Below are 17759 nucleotides of genomic sequence, written 5' to 3'. Positions count from 1 at the left end.
TTGTGTGATTTACAACTCTTTTGGCCATCTATTGCTTGCCAACCGCTAATTACAATAATCATGTGATTAGGTTATAATGCTGATAATAATTGACTACCAACCCCATGGTCTGTAACTAGTACAACTCAAACTAGACAGTGGCTGGGACAGATTTCCCGATTTTGATAACAGCGAGATATCATCAAAATCAAATTTCGGGAGATCGGTTATGCCAACCTTAGAAACATAAAATTTCCCGGGAAAAAATATTTTTAGTTTTACCTAACCAGCGTTTCCAACATAAAAATACAAAAATCTTAATTTAAAATAGCTAAAAACCTAACTACCACTTATCAATATCAATTGTAAATTCATCATAATATATAAACAGTATAAGACTTAAAAATTGCATTTACTTGTTTAAATTCTATATATATTTTATGTATAAGGTACATAGTTACATAAGATACAAACATAAGTAATGTATAAATTATAAAATTAAAATTTTATATATGTATTAAAAAAATTATATAGCTGAAATTTAAAATATAAATATAATATTCATATTTTTCGTCTAAGTTTATCAATAAATAGAAACAAAAAAAAAATACATTCAAATATACATTAAATAGACAAATATAACTTAAGAAGTATGAAGTGAAGAATACACTGTTGAGTACTGTAGAGATGTGACAAGTTGTCTTTAATTAACTGATTCGTTTTTAAGGTACTTATGTTACTATACACGACTGACAACTTGTATATGTCGCATCCATTTAGTGAAATGTATCCATTTAGTGAAAATGACTTTTTACTACACCATATGGACAATTTTTTAACCTCTTCATGAAGTGGATGAAATTCATTTTATCCACATTGTGTAAAATTACTATTACTATTAATATGTATAATAATACTGTATTATATTATAATAGCGTTTAAATATAAAGAAATATGAAAATTAAAAAATTATAATTAAAATTATATATTTTCTTAAACTTAATTCTATATTTTATTATTTATTTTTACAAGGTTGAGAGTTATGACAACGACTATTGCACAACATTTTTTTTTTAAAACAGGCACATCTTGATGTTTGACATGGGCTTTTCGATTTACATGAACAAGAAGAAAAACCTTGTCCCCCTGTTATGACTGTCACAGTTTCTCGAACAGTTTGCTCTTTATCCAACACAATCTCGTCACTCTTTAAAAATCTCTCACATTTTTTTAAACAATCTCCTCCATACCATCCTTTAATCATTCCATGTTTAGTTCCTAGCTTATACAGTTTATTTTTTTTTCAACAACTAAACATATAATATTTGGTGGATCTGTAGGCCCTCTGTCGACTTTTGGAACGGCCATTACCACACAATCATTAACTTCAAGGTCTAGAACAGCTGCATGACTAGTCTATAAAAAAGAATTATAAATATTTTTATTTTATTTTTAAAATTGTGTTGTTTAAAAATTTACCTGCAACATTTTTTCAGCAAATGTTTTAATGCCATCAGAACCTTCTTTTCGTTGCATTTTAATCTGTTCTTTTTTTCTACATAAGTTACACATAATAGATCCAGCTTCATCTTGATTTTCCACTTCATTTATTTCAATTTTACATACACCACATGTATAATTAATCGTTGAACATTGTAAAATCTCTTCAATTTCTTCAATTTCTTCTTCAGTCGTAATAGTTTGTACAAAATTATTTGGAAGTCTTGAACTTGTCTATCCAACTTTTGGGTCATTTCCAAATAACGCGTTATATGGGCTTCTACCAATAGTACGGTGAAATGAACAATTTTTTTGCCACTGAACAAATTGAAGACCGATTGACCATCTCTGGGACACATTGTCTTGCATCCATGCTCATAACATATGTTCAACGTCTTGATTGGCCCGCTCAATACTCCCTTGACTCTGAGGATGCCTTGGACGTCCATGTATAATAACACACTCCGGCCAGAGTTGTTTTAATTCATCGATAACACAGTTAACAAACTCCCGGCCATTATCACTTTGTAAAATACTTGGCGCTCCAAATGTTAGAAAAATACTTAGCAAATGAGTACTGACTTCTATAGCCCTTTTACTTTCCATAGGACGGAGGGATATAAATTTTGTATTGTGATCCTGATAGTTAAGTATCCATTTATACTTTCCATCTGGATCAGACTGAAAATCAATTAGGTCCACTTGTCCTCTTTCGTTAAAATCATTTGATGTAATAGGTTTAATAACGAGTTTGCGGTTCATTGACTTCTTACAGCTACAAGTTTGACATACTGTTAAAAAAATTTTGATAGCTGGTCTCGGAATGTAGTACTCTTTTTGTATTGCCATTCGAAGTTTAACATTTCCACCATGCCCAGTATTTATATGAAAGCTCTTTATTTTGTCATATAAATCTTCATAGCTTACAATATACCTATAAATAAAATTTAAATTATTAAAAATTATATTTTTTTATGAAATAATATTGTCATTCTATTACCTAATATTTTCTTCATTTTCAGTAGGTTTGTATATCAAAAAATTTTGGCCCGCAACTTTAAACACTGTATATGTTGCGAGTAAATAATACTCTCGGCGTGTTTTCGTACATCTAAAGATAAAAAAATATATATAATTTCATTTATAATTTTTATCAATTCAATTAAGCATATTTTTTAACGTCGAAGTAATTAAATACTAGTATAATAATAAATTATAAAAAATTACTGTGTATAAAAATTACATAGATATTATGTATTAGAATCTGAGCTGAGTGTAAGAATGTATTCAGTTTTATTTTATGTATGTGATCACTTTAAAAAATACATTAAAAATATCAATTAAAATATCGTAAAAAACCAACGAGAGAATAGATAATGTTCTTACCTAAAAGTTTAATAATATTGGCCTATTCACAATAAAATATAGTACAATATAATATAGATAAACGTAATAATAATAATAATGATATTATTACATACGCTATATAAGTTACATTATATTATTAATTTATACAATAAATATAAAATTATATGGATATTTAATTTTTCTTTTTATAATTATAGCACATACGTTTAATAAATTGTATTCGTGTTATTTCTCTTCTCTCATATTTTGTAATGTTGATATTATGGTTTTTATTTATTTAATTAAATAAATTCTTACGTTTTAGTTTTAGCAGCTTCAATCTCGGTGATCATTTGAATTTGTTCATCTTGACTAAAAGGTTTTTTCTTCGGCTTCGTTACATAATATTCTTGCAGCTTTTCATAAAATAATACTTTTTCCATATTTTATTATTTTATAAAATAACGTATTAGTATGTCAATAACTACCAACAACTGCAGGTATAAGACAGACTGGCAGACAATTGTCAACGGGATCATACGCTATCTGTATCTACATCTGTATATTACTATATATCCGTACAGTAATTTTATATCTTATCTTGAAATTACCAGATCGACTGACAAACTAGTTTATACAATGTACGAGTTACAGATTATAAAAAGCAACTTTTATATTTATTTAAAACTCAATTACCTAGTGTAATTCGTACAATTACCCAATACCAAAAATACTCATAGTAATTTTACACAATGTGGATAAAATGAATTTCATCCACTTCATGAAGAGGTTAAAAAATTGTCCATATGGTGTAGTAAAAAGTCATTTTCACTAAATGGATACATTTCATGAAGTGGATGTCCGCATCCTCTATTGGAACTGCCCGGGGAAACCAAAAAATGCCTCGAACTTCTAGACCTAGTTCTAAGAAAAAACATCGACATTATTCTCCTAAACGAAACACATTTCAATAATAAACAACAATTCAAGTTACCAAACTTCCACTCTTACATCACAAATTGACCTCAAAAGCAAGGTCATCCTGCACAGGTAAGCACTGCCATATTAATCATTAATCAACAAAGAAATCGTCCACTACCAGATAAAGATCACTATCTCTTCAATAGAAAACACCTCTGTCCTAATCTTGGTAGAAAACAAAGAATTAAAACTATCAGCGGTTTATAAAAGACCCGGGTTTCCATTACTTACCTCAGATCTAGACTATCTACTCAATATTTTCCATTACGTAATCGCAGCCGATGACTTAAATACAAAACACCAATCCTAGAACAGCATGGTACGAAATACAGTAGGAAGTACGCTCGCTAAATGCACAGACACAAGACGAGACATCACCATAGCTTCCACGTCTTCACTCACCCACTATTCTGACCCCAATTACAATGCTAGCTTCTGATATACTGGACGTAAGTAGTATACATTTGTATGTTCACAGTACGTTTTTTTTTCACCGTGGTAATTTCATAACGTTCAAGGGAAGATGACACACTTGAACACAATGATTTTACCGTAAAAAAATCACGGGGAGATTTCACACTCGTTGTCCGCCTATTTGCGCCTCACACAAAAATATTTACTATATACCATTTTTCAGGGAGATTTCACATTTTTTGTACACGAATTCTCCCTTTACACAATATATTTACCGTATTTTAAAACTATAGAGGGGTTGCACACTCAAAATTGCGGTTTTGTCCCTTACTCAAAAATATTTACAGTGTACACACCAAATTTTTTTTACCCAACAAACCTTATTATAAAACTGAAATAATTATTTCAAGTACAGAACACAAATTACGAAATAATAGTGATGTGTAATATATAACACATGGATCATTCAGCAACCAACTTCAAAGTCATTCGATATACCTATATGAGTTTTTTTCCAAGTGTGAGAACAGGAACAAAAGTTATTCAATCCCCGTTAAACCTTATATATTACAGATCAAACAAAACAGATATTATATCAATAACTATACAGTTAGTTGATCAAAACAATAATCCGATCGATAACTTTAATGAGACATTGACAGTTGTTCTGCATATTAAACGTCACGAGTCTCATTATTAAATTTGTATCAGAAATAGCTTTATTATGTTTGCAGACATTTAATTCATTCCCAATAATATCAACGAAGATAATAATAAATTTGCTATACAAGTAGTTGACCATAAAAATAATCATAATAATCGTAATTACCCACATGGATTTTCTCAGAGGTCAGGGATATGATGGAGGCTCAAACATGTCAGGAAAAAATAATGGCGTTCAAGCGCTTATACTACAAGAACAGCCATTAGCTTTTTATGCTCATTGTTTTAGTCACTCGTTTAATCTTTGTCTTTCTAAAGCATGCGAAGTTGCTTCAATTAAAAATATGACCTGTATAGTTGGTGCCGTATCTTCATTTTTTTCTTGCTCAGCTAAGCGTACAGATAAATTGAAATATTTTATGGATACTGGGTTATCTAATGAAAGTAGTACAACTAATAAGAAAACTAAATTAAAAAAACTATGCGAAACTCGCAGGGTTGATCGGCATGATTGTCTTATATCATTTAAAGAACTCTATATTTACACTGTTGCTACTCTTGAAGATCTTGAATTTTATGATTCAAATCCAGAGACGTCAAGTAAAGCATCATTATATGTCAGTGCAATAACAAAAAGTGACTTTCTTGTTTCCCTTGAAGTGGCTGTAACTTGCTTTTCTTATACATTACAACTAAGTCAAGTCTTACAGAGCAAACAACACGATTTTTCTAAAGCATTGGCAAATGTTACAGCATTAAGACAAGCTTTAGAAACCAAACGTAAAAATGCAGATCATTCTTTCAAAGATATAATGAATAGTGTCACTAAATTAGCTTTAAAAGTTAGTGCAGAAATAACCATGCCTAGAACATGCGGGAGACGAACTAAAAGAGTTAATGTTAATGCTAAGGACCCTGAAGATTATTATAAAATATCAATTTTTATACCATTTCTTGATAACTTAATAAATCAGTTACATGTTAGATTTGATAAAAGACTTCAACAAATTATGCCATTAGAAGGATTAATACCAACTAATTTTAGACAATATGACGATGCATCTATTTTAGTGGCTGCATCTGTTTATGAAAATGATTTTCCAGTTAGCATGATGTCGTGTTTAAAAGCAGAAATATTTATTTGGAATAAACAGTGGGAATCAGAAACAAATCTTCCAGAGTCTGCTGTTGAAGCACTTCAACGTTGTACAGAGCTCTTGCCAAACGTAAAAAAATTCTACAATTATTTGCTACATTGACTGTAACGTCAGCTACGCCGAGCGTACATTTTCAGTCATAAAACGACTTAAAACTTATTTAAGAGCAACTATGACTGGAGAAAGATTAAATGGCTTAGCTCTAGCTAATATAAACAAAGTTGATTTAGACTTTGAAGATGTCGAAAATTACATTTTACCAGCTTTTATAAAGAGATCTCCAAGAAGGGTACAAACATTGGACTGGACAAAATAAAAATATTGTTAAAAATATTTGGAAAATTAAAATCTCTGTTATTTGAATGTTATTTATTTAATTTTTTTTTTGCCCCCCCCCCTTGTAGAAATCCTGGCTACGCCACATAATGTGGTGTTGCATTAAACTGCAGGAGGGATGTTATGAAACTAAAGATATTAAGCATCGAGTTGTGGAACAAATAAATATTTATAATGAAAAATTCAAAACCCGGTTAACATTTGACATTTAGTTTGCTCCTGACAATTTCAGATCATATATAAAATGTAATGGAATATTACACTTTGAAATTTTACATAGCATCCTTCTTGACAATACAAAAATTTATTATTTCGTAATTTGTGTTCTGTACTTGAAATAATTATAATTAATTATAATTATAAATAACTAAGGTTTGTTGCGGGAAAAAAAATTGGTGTGTACACGGTAAATATTTTTGAGTAAGTGACAAAACCGATTTTGAGTGTGCAAACTCCCTGTAATTTTAAAATACAGTAAATATTTTGTGTAAGGGGAGAATTTGTGGACAAAAAATGTGAAATCTCCCTGTAAAATGCTATACAGTAAATATTTTTGTGTGAGGGGCAAATAGTGTGAAATCTCCCCGTGATTTTTGTCACGGAAAAATCATTGTGTTCAATGTGCACATCCTCGCTTGGACGTTGTGAAATTACCGCGGTGAAAAAAAAACGTACTCTGAACATACAAATGTATGCTATTAGCTGACGTAAATATACTATAGAAAATCTCACAGCCGTACTTTCAACAGCAACTGACTACATCCCAATCATTATTGAAATACAAGCTTGTTGCAATCAAATTCTACCGCCTAAAGCCTTCAGACATAAAGACTGGATTAAATTAAACCTCAATACATATAAAATTTGCTCACAAAAAAGCTACACATAGATCAAACAGGCAATGAACTCACAATTAAAATACTAAAATAGCTACCATCATAAACAGTAACACCATTTGTTAAGACCGTAACGCATATCTCGCCACCGGCCGGCACACGCATACACTCACACACACACACACATATCTGTTACCTGTTCGTCCCTATATTATGTTGATATTATTGTTTTTATTTTAGTATAATTGTCCGTGTCAGCTGTGAGTTATATAATATGTAGATTAGAAAAGCCGGACGAGCCGGTACGTGTAGCACGGCCGCCCAAGATGTCACCAGTCCGTTACGTAGTGTTAACGTAGAACTATAATTTTTACGTGCGAAAAGCGCTGTTCTTTTTATATTATTACAATATACTATATTGAAATTTGTGGGCGCGAATTGCCACCCTTGTATTTTTATTAATTCATCTTTAGTGAGCGCTAATCGCTACTAAAGTATTATTATAATAATATATTGTGCAAGCGCAAATCGCCAACTACTATTTATTATACCGTTTTTGTGGACGCGAATCGTCACCGAATTTGTATTATTGTCGTTAGCGCAAATCGCCACGAAGACTTATTTTATTTATTGTCATATATTATACATAATTTGCAATTATTGTAACTTGTCAATTATTATATTGCTCATAATTTATTGTGTTAACATTGTATAGTGATTAGCTACAGGACCAGCTGGCCAGTCTGCGCTCCACGATCTGTAAGTTATTTATTGTTATTATATATTTTATATTACAGCTCAATTAGCTGCCTTCAATTATTATATTGTTGGGCCACATATTTATATTATTCTTTAGCAGCTCAAATAGCTTGCCATTAGTTTATTGTATTGTTGAGTCAGTAGTTTATATTACACTTTTACGAGCTTACAGCTAAAACGGCCAATATTATTATCTATCTAGATTGTTTTTATATTTTATACTTGATGTTGCTGTGATTTATATATTACTGTTTTTGATTATTGTGTACAATACAGCAACTCATTTTTACCAGCAACCGTGTTACTCATTTATTTATTTATTAGACTTACCCTTTTTGTCACTAGTTTTTAAGCATACACACCCACACATATACACACCTTATACATCACCACACCACATAGCTCACTAGTATTTGCGGGGCGAACCCAACCAATTGTAGCTGAGCTATAACAGATATACACACAAATACATAGGTCGGTCGGTGTGTGAGCGTTGCGCGAAATCCTAGTGGTACCGGGCGCACGGTCTATATTTGTATCGTCCCGGCCCGAACACCATTGTCACCAAGCCAAAAGATCTAACTCACAATCTACCCAAAAATATCTAATACACGCAATTCACAAAAAATACAAGATGAAAACAAGCTGGTAACGAATCCCCGACATTAAGACGTTGCTCAACAGACAACCAGCACTATAGTCCATGACCTAATGCATTTAGACAGAGATATTGAATGGGTCAACTTTCCAAGCAACATTGACCCCACAAGTGAAGGCTGAACAAAAATCTATAAACTTAAACAAAAAACTCATGCACAAACGCCCAGTTGTACAACCTCTTGTGGACACACGGGGTAATTTGCCCTCTGATGCCGTGGAGAGACAATTCCAGATATCACACGGACCAATCTGACGAATCGGTTGAAAATGCCATCGAAGAACATCTGAATTCATCTTACATCAAAAGCATATTCTACTCCCCCAGCGAAATTCAGAACACCATAAAAAAGCTACCAAACCGAAAAGCATCAGTTCCGGATCAACTAAACTAATGTCTGTCTCATACATTGCGACAGAAAAGTACTGATACAACTCCGCAACATTCTCAACAGCTGCACTAGATTAGAATACTTCCCGAAAACCAGGAAATGATGTCTAACAACCAGTTAACCATCGAACGATCTCACTTGGCAAGTATACGAGAGAACGTAGAAGTAACAGGTAAAATACTAAAACAAATCATACAATATTCAATAAGCTAAGTAACAACGTAGAAACATGCGATCCAACAAATTAGGTTAAGATAACAATTATGTAATCAAATAACAATTAGTATAATTTTAAGAATAGTCAATAAGTACAATGTAACTAGGTTAAACTTATTATCAATATTACTGATAGTGCTTCGATGGTAAAATTGATATATAATAAGTAATATGTGAAGACAGAATGAAGGTCAGTAAGTAGTGATTGTGTGACTCGATTACCACAGCTTTATTTGTAGACAAAGCATTGTTCTACGCTTTTGGGCCCACCGCTGCTTCCTAGCTCTGTTAAAAGACTAGAACAACAAATCGATATAGTTTCAGTATGGTTCAAAGAATGGAAGATAACGATAAATCCATCGAAAACAACAGCACTTCTGGAAAATAAAATTCATAACTGAAAATATAATTTGAAAAACGGTATTTTTTTTGAAAATATTTGGGATCTTGAACATTTTTGTAAGTTTACTTTACACAAATTAAAGGCGATTGGAATGAACGATTCCACGATTCAAATTAATTAATAAACTAAGAATGAACGTAAAAAATCCAGGTCTTGAAACCGATTTTAGAAACCAGTATAACCGTTTAAAAACTGAAACCAAAAACAAATTCTTAAACGAAACAGGAACAAATTTTAAACCGGTATTAACCATGAATGCAGAGGGGAGTTTCTGAAAATAGTGTTCTGCCTCATAACATTTAAAATTTGAATAGCTATAAAATTATATTAAATCGCATAATAGTTTTAAGTTATTTTAAACATTGTTTCCAACGTAACCTATTCAATTTCTTACTAATAAATAATATAGTAACGACGCATATTTTAATAATTTATATTTTATTCATATATATATTTGAAACCAAAGATAAAATTAGTTTTTATTTTATTATATACAAATTTTTAGAATTCTGCACGAAATGTGTTCTTCCATACCGAAGGTAAAATGTTGTACGGTGTCGGCGTGTGACTTAAATACATCAATTAACACACGAGAAGAGACGGCGAATGATCTCGTCAAAAAAGTAGATTGTGATAAGCAGAAGAACGCAACCGAAATTGGACAATATTACAAATGTTGCACTTTATCACCCGTTGAGCCGACTCCTTTGATCAATGTGAATTGTTGTGAAAGAGCTAGACCTTGTATTAGCAATTTTTGCTCAGCAGTAAAAGGCGAATGTGATAATTACGATTTGACACCGTACGGGAAAGACTTTGTTTTAAAAACAGGAAGATTAGTGAGTGAACATTTAAAAACATGTTTTTATCATAACATTTAGGTGCGTAAAAACAAAATAAAATGACACATCAATATAAATTATAATTAGGAATATAACAACATATTAAAATTGTAGGTACCTCTATCATAAAATAATGCCTTAGATATGTTAATTAGTTACAGACAAACGATATGATATTAGTTTAATATTAATAAATTAACAATAATGTTAGGTGGCAAAGTTTAATTTTCAGATTATTCGAACATCTTTTAATGTTATTATAATTACTTAATTTTTGTCTACTTTTGTCTTCTATTATATTATTATATTATTATTAAATATCATTGATTGACATAGGTACAATATAAGACTTAAAAAAAAAAAAAATAAAAGAAATAAATGCAGATATAAAAATAAAAATAAAACAGCCAACATTATAATATAAAACTCAACAATATATAAATCAGAAATGTAATTTTTTTCCAGATTCAAAAATGTTTATGTGTAAAATTCAATGGCTTGCAAGATACATGTAAACATACTGGTTGCTGCTCTAGATTAGGCTGCATGAGACCTCTTTTTCCAAATTGTCCACCAGCGTGTCAATGGAAAAATGATTATATCTGCAAAACTAAGAAGAAACGTTGTCCATGTCCATGTGATTAAATAAAATAAATTAAAACTAAGTGTGGTTATACATTGTTAAAAATATGTACAAACAGTACAATAAAAATAAGTAGGTAGGAAATAAAATTTTCGAGGATTGTAGTAATAGGCGTGAGATCTGGTAAATGTTCTTGAAGCATTTCGATATTAATAATTATTTTTTCACTTATTGATCAACCCTTCAACCATCGTGAGGTAGTAATAAATATGGAATCTTAGCAGAGGTTAATAATATTATATAATATTATATTATATTATACTTAGGGTACTGAATTTTAAACATTTAAAAAATGAATATTTCACTTTTCTATTTCAATGAAATGATGAAAAATATTTTCTCTTCCTTTAAACCTGTCCGATTATAGATGATTAGAAATAATATCTTGATTACACACAGAAAACATTGATATTGGACAGCTTACCAGTTATCAATCAAGGTTTACGAATTATTATAATATGCAAGGTTGGACAAGTCAATGATATTTTTTATCACAGTTAAGTTAAGTTTAGATTAATCTTAGATTAGTTTTTTTTTCAATTAAACCAAAAGTTAAGTTAATAGACATTTTTGATACATCAATTAAGTTTAAATGAAGTTGACAAATACTATTAACTTAGCTTAACCTCAATTGATAAGTTAAGTTAATAACAAAAAAAAATGCATTTATGAGGTATTATTGAATAAAATATATATATGGTGTATATTGGTACCTATTAATTGTATTATAATGTATAAACCCTATCAGAAAAACTAGATTCTTAGGTGATTAAAAATTAACAATCTTATACAATAATTTATTTTTTAAATTTTTTTATTGGATTGATAAGGCTTCAACTTCTGAGGTCATTGCCAGTAATAATTAGTATTGGTCTTAAAACCATATACCTATAAACTAATGGACAGTGCATTCCACTCCATCCTGCCCTTAATGCTAGGGAATCTTATTAGTGAGAAAGAAAGAAAGAACGAAGAGAGAAAGAACATAAAGTAGTAATCATAGACGAAATACTTCACTTTTTTTCCATTTTCTTTATCAACTATAACTATAAATATAATATAAATAGGTATTATGGTTGTTATCATAGACCCATAAGTTTGGTAACCTTGATTTTATTGTAACACAATTTTTTGTTTGGCAGTAGCTACACTGTAAATTACTACTTTGTTTCATTTTTCGCTCACTTATCTATCTAAGCGTTGTCCATTATCTTATAGGTCTATGCTTAAAACTATGGGGATATGTCATTGTTTAACATTTGAGGGAGTTTGTGAAATAATTTAATTGTTTTTTACAGTAATTTTGCTAAGCCTATGTTAGTAAAAAAATTGTAGATAATTTTTTAGTTTTCCTCGCCAAGTAGGTTAATGAATTTCCAAAAAATTGCCTGGATTTGTTGTACTTGGGGAATTATAGTGTCATGTGTTTCATGGTCAGTTCTTTGTCTCAAAGTTCACAGATCGGGCAGTGTTCTTTTGTTATGAGGTGCAATAGTGTGTTAAACGGGAGTGTCCAATCCGAATCACTGTCATAACTACTTCTTCGTGCTCGGATGATGATGAGGGGGATTTCCATGGGGCATTGATGTTTTGTTTTCTTAAAGTATATTTGTATTTGAAATCTTCTCCTACATGTCTTGCCAGTGAATTTAGTTAGATTATTGATTTTTATGAGAGTGTCTTGAAATTTTATATTGTTTATTCTTACCAAGCTGTTGCTTCGTAGGCTGCCCTATCAGCTAGTTCGTTGCCAATTATCCCAGTGTGCGAGGGAACCCATAGAAGTTCAATTGTTTTCCTTGAGTGTGAATAGAGTAAAACAACTTATATTACTTATTTATAAAATTATAAACTAGGAACTAGTAAAAAGTACCTAAATTAATAAGTAATAAATAAAAAAGCATCAAACATTTTTTATATGAGTTTTATAATATGTAATGATGTTGAGTTGGCGTATTGTTTGTAATTTAAGAGTTAAAAGGCTTTGTTTAGATTTGTTATATTATAGATTTGTTAAACGACTTCTACATTATAATATGTAATAGGCAAGGCTGGGCAAGTTAATGATTTTTTTTAACTCAGTTAGGTAAGTTAAGTTAATATGCACCAATAACAAAAAGTTAAAAGTTAAAAGTCAATTTAACTATAGCTTAACTCAGTTAAGTTAAAAGTTCGTACACACTTTTTGTTAACTTTTTTTTAACTTAAACATTTGTTCATACAACGCTAGCGTACTTAGTTTTTTTCCAAAACTAAATTATAGACTATAGGTGTTTATACTTTATACAATATTTCCATATAAGTGAGATTCGAATAATATAAATTTTTAACTTTAAACAATTTACGGTAAATATTTTTTAACATGAAGACAAAATGGACTAAAATAGTGAAGTATAATTAAATTAAAAACAAAATAAATTAACTTAACTTACTTCTTAAAATGAAAAATAAATTCGTTGATTTCACGTTAGTTAAAGAAAAAATTTAGTAAGTTAACAGTCAAGTTAATGAAAAACCAAAAATAACCAGTTAATTTAAAAAGTTAAAATAAAATTAACTTTTTAACTTAACTTTAACTTTTAACTCGTTAATATACCCAACCTTGTTAATTGGTATGTTACAAATTTTCTTTGCTAATAGTATGCATTAACCATCTTTTAAAAATATTAACTTGCAACTTGATCACTATAAACTTTTAGATAGGTATAATGAACATTTATTTTTTTTTATTTTATGAAATTTTAAATTTTAAATTCTAAAATGTACTTTAAATTTGGTACCTTGGATACCTAAATTCTTTAATGAATATTAAAGTGTCACTATTGTCTACTATATAGGTAACATTTTATTATTTGAAATATATGTTTCTTACTGTTTGTCCTCTATAGACTCAAAAATTACAGGACCAGAGTTTTAATAAAAGATATATAAATAGATAATTCGAGGCTTGGATGGTGTTTATAGCTTATTTCTTCATTTCCTTATATAGGGTGGCTCAAACATGAAATTAGTTTTTGTTCACGAAAATCAAATATTTTTTGTTCATTTAAATGATTGCTATTGGTTACAGATTTTATTACTATTAAATTGTAAAAATATGGCATATAGGTACAATTTTTCACAAATGTATTTCTAACAAAAATCAATTAATCTTAAAATCAAATATGTTAATTTGATGTAAACACAGGAAAACCTGCAATCTTAACGATATTGGATTTACGTCCGCTTTTAATCATTATATAGTTTAATCTGTTTCTAATTTTTTGTGTTTAGAATTTTCGATATTATATCAGAAATATGTTTATAATTAAATAATGGAAACTCTTAAGATTAACCATAGTACCTAATTGTGTTTTTATTATAATATTATGTATATTACAACTGAAGTAAAACGAAGGACGATAGAAAGATTTATTTATTTTAACCTAGACAAAGTCTGCAGACTTACCATGGTAATACAGCAAGTATAATACAATACATTATAAAAATTAAGAAATGGCGTACCTAGTAATAATATACCGTATTTACACGAATTTATATTTGGTCATACACTCATACATTACATTGTGGCCTTTACCCCTTAAACAGATGATATATTATTACAGTGTATACTATGCAAATACTAACCAAACATAAATCTGACTGTTTGAATATACATCAGCAGATTTAGATTGTTAATTTGTTTTATGTTGATTAGTTATAACTGATAACCATTAGGTAATATGATTTTAATGAGATCACAACAAAAAAATGTTAAGTCTTATTGAGTATTAAGTAGGTGCTAACAGTTTATAATACTTTTTTTTTTTAATTTAGTATTAATCAAATCTATACAACATGAATAGTATAATAAGCATAATAGGTGATGTTCTTTCAATGCAATGTGGTGACTTGGGTGGTTTAAGGGAAGAACAAACCAGTGAAGGCATTTCGGGGTTTATAATTTACTAACTGTTAAATGAATGTGTGGTTTAGTAAACTGTTACATTGGTATTATATTACAGAATTGTTAATTTGTGGGAACAAGGCTGGACATTAATAAGTTAATAAGTTATAGTGTTTACTAATATTAGTAACACAACTTTTTTGACGCTACGTTAACTTAAAATCAACTTATTATTTTTTAATATTCTCAATTAAGTAAATTTTGAAATTTTTATTTATTATCGTTTATAGTATTATAAGTTTGTAAAATATAGAAAACACTATTAGAAAAATTAGTGTTATAGGTATTACGATCAATTTCACATTTATATTTAAAATAGTTAAAAACTAATTTATCTTATTTATTAGAAATAATATAGGTGAAAATATATAAGTCCACCGTTGAAAGCCGTTAATGTGTTTACATAAATAATTATAGCTATACCTACTTGCCCACGAATTATATCCATAATATTAGTCATTGATACGATTATCACGGGCTGTGGCCTTTTTAATTGATATCTATCATAAAGGTAGGTTTAAATTTTAATAGTGGTATATTATTATCTATTTACAGTTTTTTTCATTTCTCGCACATTACACCGCTGCAGTATTGTTATAATTTTTTTAACTGACCGCAGTTGGGGATCTATGCGGACATTATACTATCGCACTTAATTTTTGTGTGTAGATGATACATTTTAGTGTTAGTTGTTTTCTAAATAATATGTGCAAATAACGTTAATCAAAGTTTATTATCAAACACGACTCAAAAGTAAATTCAAATCAAATAAACACATCGTTTTGAAATATTATTAAAACGTTTCTTTAATAGTGTATATTAGCTAGTATTCTAATAGAATCTAATTACATACTAGATGAAATTAATAAACAATAAACTCTTATAATATAATAATAATAATAATTACAATAATAGAAAATAAAATAATATTAAAACAATAATGATTAGGTGCTACCTACGTATCTTTTTTCAAATAATAAAATATACTGAAAAAACGTTTAAAATACAATGAAATATATAACTTATATTAATTATAGACATCTACACAAATCACAATATATAATATTAATTATAATGCATTTGGACTAATTTCACGTTTTATTTATTTTTTAAATCATATAATAATATAATATTAATTAAGGACATTTTATAAACTTTGACTTGCAATAACACTATCTTATAAATATATTATATTTACAACACATATAAACACCTTACAATATAATATACTGCAATATTATTATTAAACATGTTACGATAAATGTAATAAACCGTATGGTTAGCGAAAAATTATTATGAAAACCACGTTTAAAGGGTGTAATGTAATATGCATGTAATGGAATTTTTTGAACTATTAAACCTGCGTGAAAAAAATTATCTAAAATATTAGTCAGTATACAAATATCTACTGATGATATATTATAATTTAACAGGCCACTTTCATTTTAGCACTGTGAAACAATTTAGAAGTATATTTACTGAGGGATTAGTCAAATATTAAACAGGAATCATCGAAATAATGCAATTACGTTTATATTTAAAAAAATCGAAACAAGAAAACCATATTAAAGCCCTCTTATAAATTAACATAATATATAAGAAAACATACATTTAAATACACAAATAACGTAATGATAATATTTATAATGCTAATTTATTTACAGAAAAAAAAACACTTTATATAATTAGCCGCCTGGCATCAATCTGATTATTATCGTTCACTTAAACATTCCAGCGCATTCCGAGTCTTCCTTTGAGAAAACTTTTTTATTAACTTATACAGGTAACTAGGTCAGTTTATGACTACTCTACATTTTTACATTTTTATACGTCTTGTCGATTTTTTGTTCCTACGTTTTGAAAACAGTTTTGAAAAAATGTATAACACATTAGTTGTGCATGCAACGATGTATTTTCAGAGTCGAGTGCCTAACTTTAACTATCTATTATATGATACAGTTTTTACTTTTTGCTTCTTAGCTTTAATAATAATTTATTATAATATATTTTTTCGGAATTGACGTGAATCTGTGATCGTAGAAATGTTTTGTTACACATATTTACCTATCTTAAAGTAAGATAAACATTTACATTACAAGTTGTATCAATATAATAGACATATTATAATAACTATACAAGTACGACAAAAGCACAGTACCTATATATTAAAGTATAGTATGCAGTAACATTAAATAAGTGTTTTTTTACTTTTAAACTTAACGAAAATTATCTCAGAGGTAATACAAGTCAAACATAATAATAATATGTATTATAGTAGTATTTAATAATAATAATATATGATTAAATTGGTTCAATATTATAAAGACATTGATTTTGAGTCTATAAAAACATTGTGGCCACAAGCTGTTTTAATTTACAACATAATATTTACAATCTCGAATTCATACAGTTTACACATAAAAAAAAACTTTCCCAATTTCATAAATAACACATATTAAAACATTGTGTCCATTTACGTCGATTGAGTGACTCTTGAGCATCGAACGATAAGGAACAATTAATATTTTACAACTTTCGTGGTAGGTACACAATTACACATATTATTGTTAATAATATAATAATACAATGCGTATTGCAACACATTTATAGAAATACGAAATAATTGAATGAGTAAGACAGGTGGGTGGCTGTGGGTAGCTAAATGGGTGCACTCGGGTATGCGTCAAC

General features: G+C 29.0%; 3 protein-coding genes across 3 annotated transcripts; 2 read left to right on the top strand and 1 right to left on the bottom strand.

Annotated features, from left to right (window-relative positions):
* Positions 1–1854: 1854 nt before the first annotated feature.
* LOC132940202 (KRAB-A domain-containing protein 2-like) lies at positions 1855–3269 on the bottom strand. The gene is made up of 3 exons (XM_061007668.1): positions 3145–3269; positions 2480–2590; positions 1855–2413 (listed from the first exon to the last, which is right to left on the bottom strand). Exons 1-3 carry the CDS (start codon positions 3267–3269, stop codon positions 1855–1857), a joined length of 795 nt encoding a protein of 264 aa, XP_060863651.1.
* A 1785-nt stretch (positions 3270–5054) lies between these two features.
* Positions 5055–6143, top strand: LOC132940197 (zinc finger MYM-type protein 1-like). Its single transcript, XM_061007657.1, has one exon. It carries the CDS (start codon positions 5055–5057, stop codon positions 6141–6143), a length of 1089 nt encoding a protein of 362 aa, XP_060863640.1.
* Positions 6144–10158: 4015 nt separating this feature from the next.
* On the top strand, positions 10159–11127 carry LOC132934094 (uncharacterized). The gene is made up of 2 exons (XM_061000371.1): positions 10159–10479; positions 10948–11127. Exons 1-2 carry the CDS (start codon positions 10159–10161, stop codon positions 11125–11127), a joined length of 501 nt encoding a protein of 166 aa, XP_060856354.1.
* The last annotated feature ends 6632 nt before the right edge of the window (positions 11128–17759 follow it).

Source organism: Metopolophium dirhodum, chromosome 1, assembly GCF_019925205.1.
Source record: "Metopolophium dirhodum isolate CAU chromosome 1, ASM1992520v1, whole genome shotgun sequence".
NCBI lineage: Eukaryota > Metazoa > Arthropoda > Insecta > Hemiptera > Aphididae > Metopolophium > Metopolophium dirhodum.
Note: the sequence above shows the minus strand (reverse complement) of the source record. Positions and strands in the feature narration are given on the sequence as shown.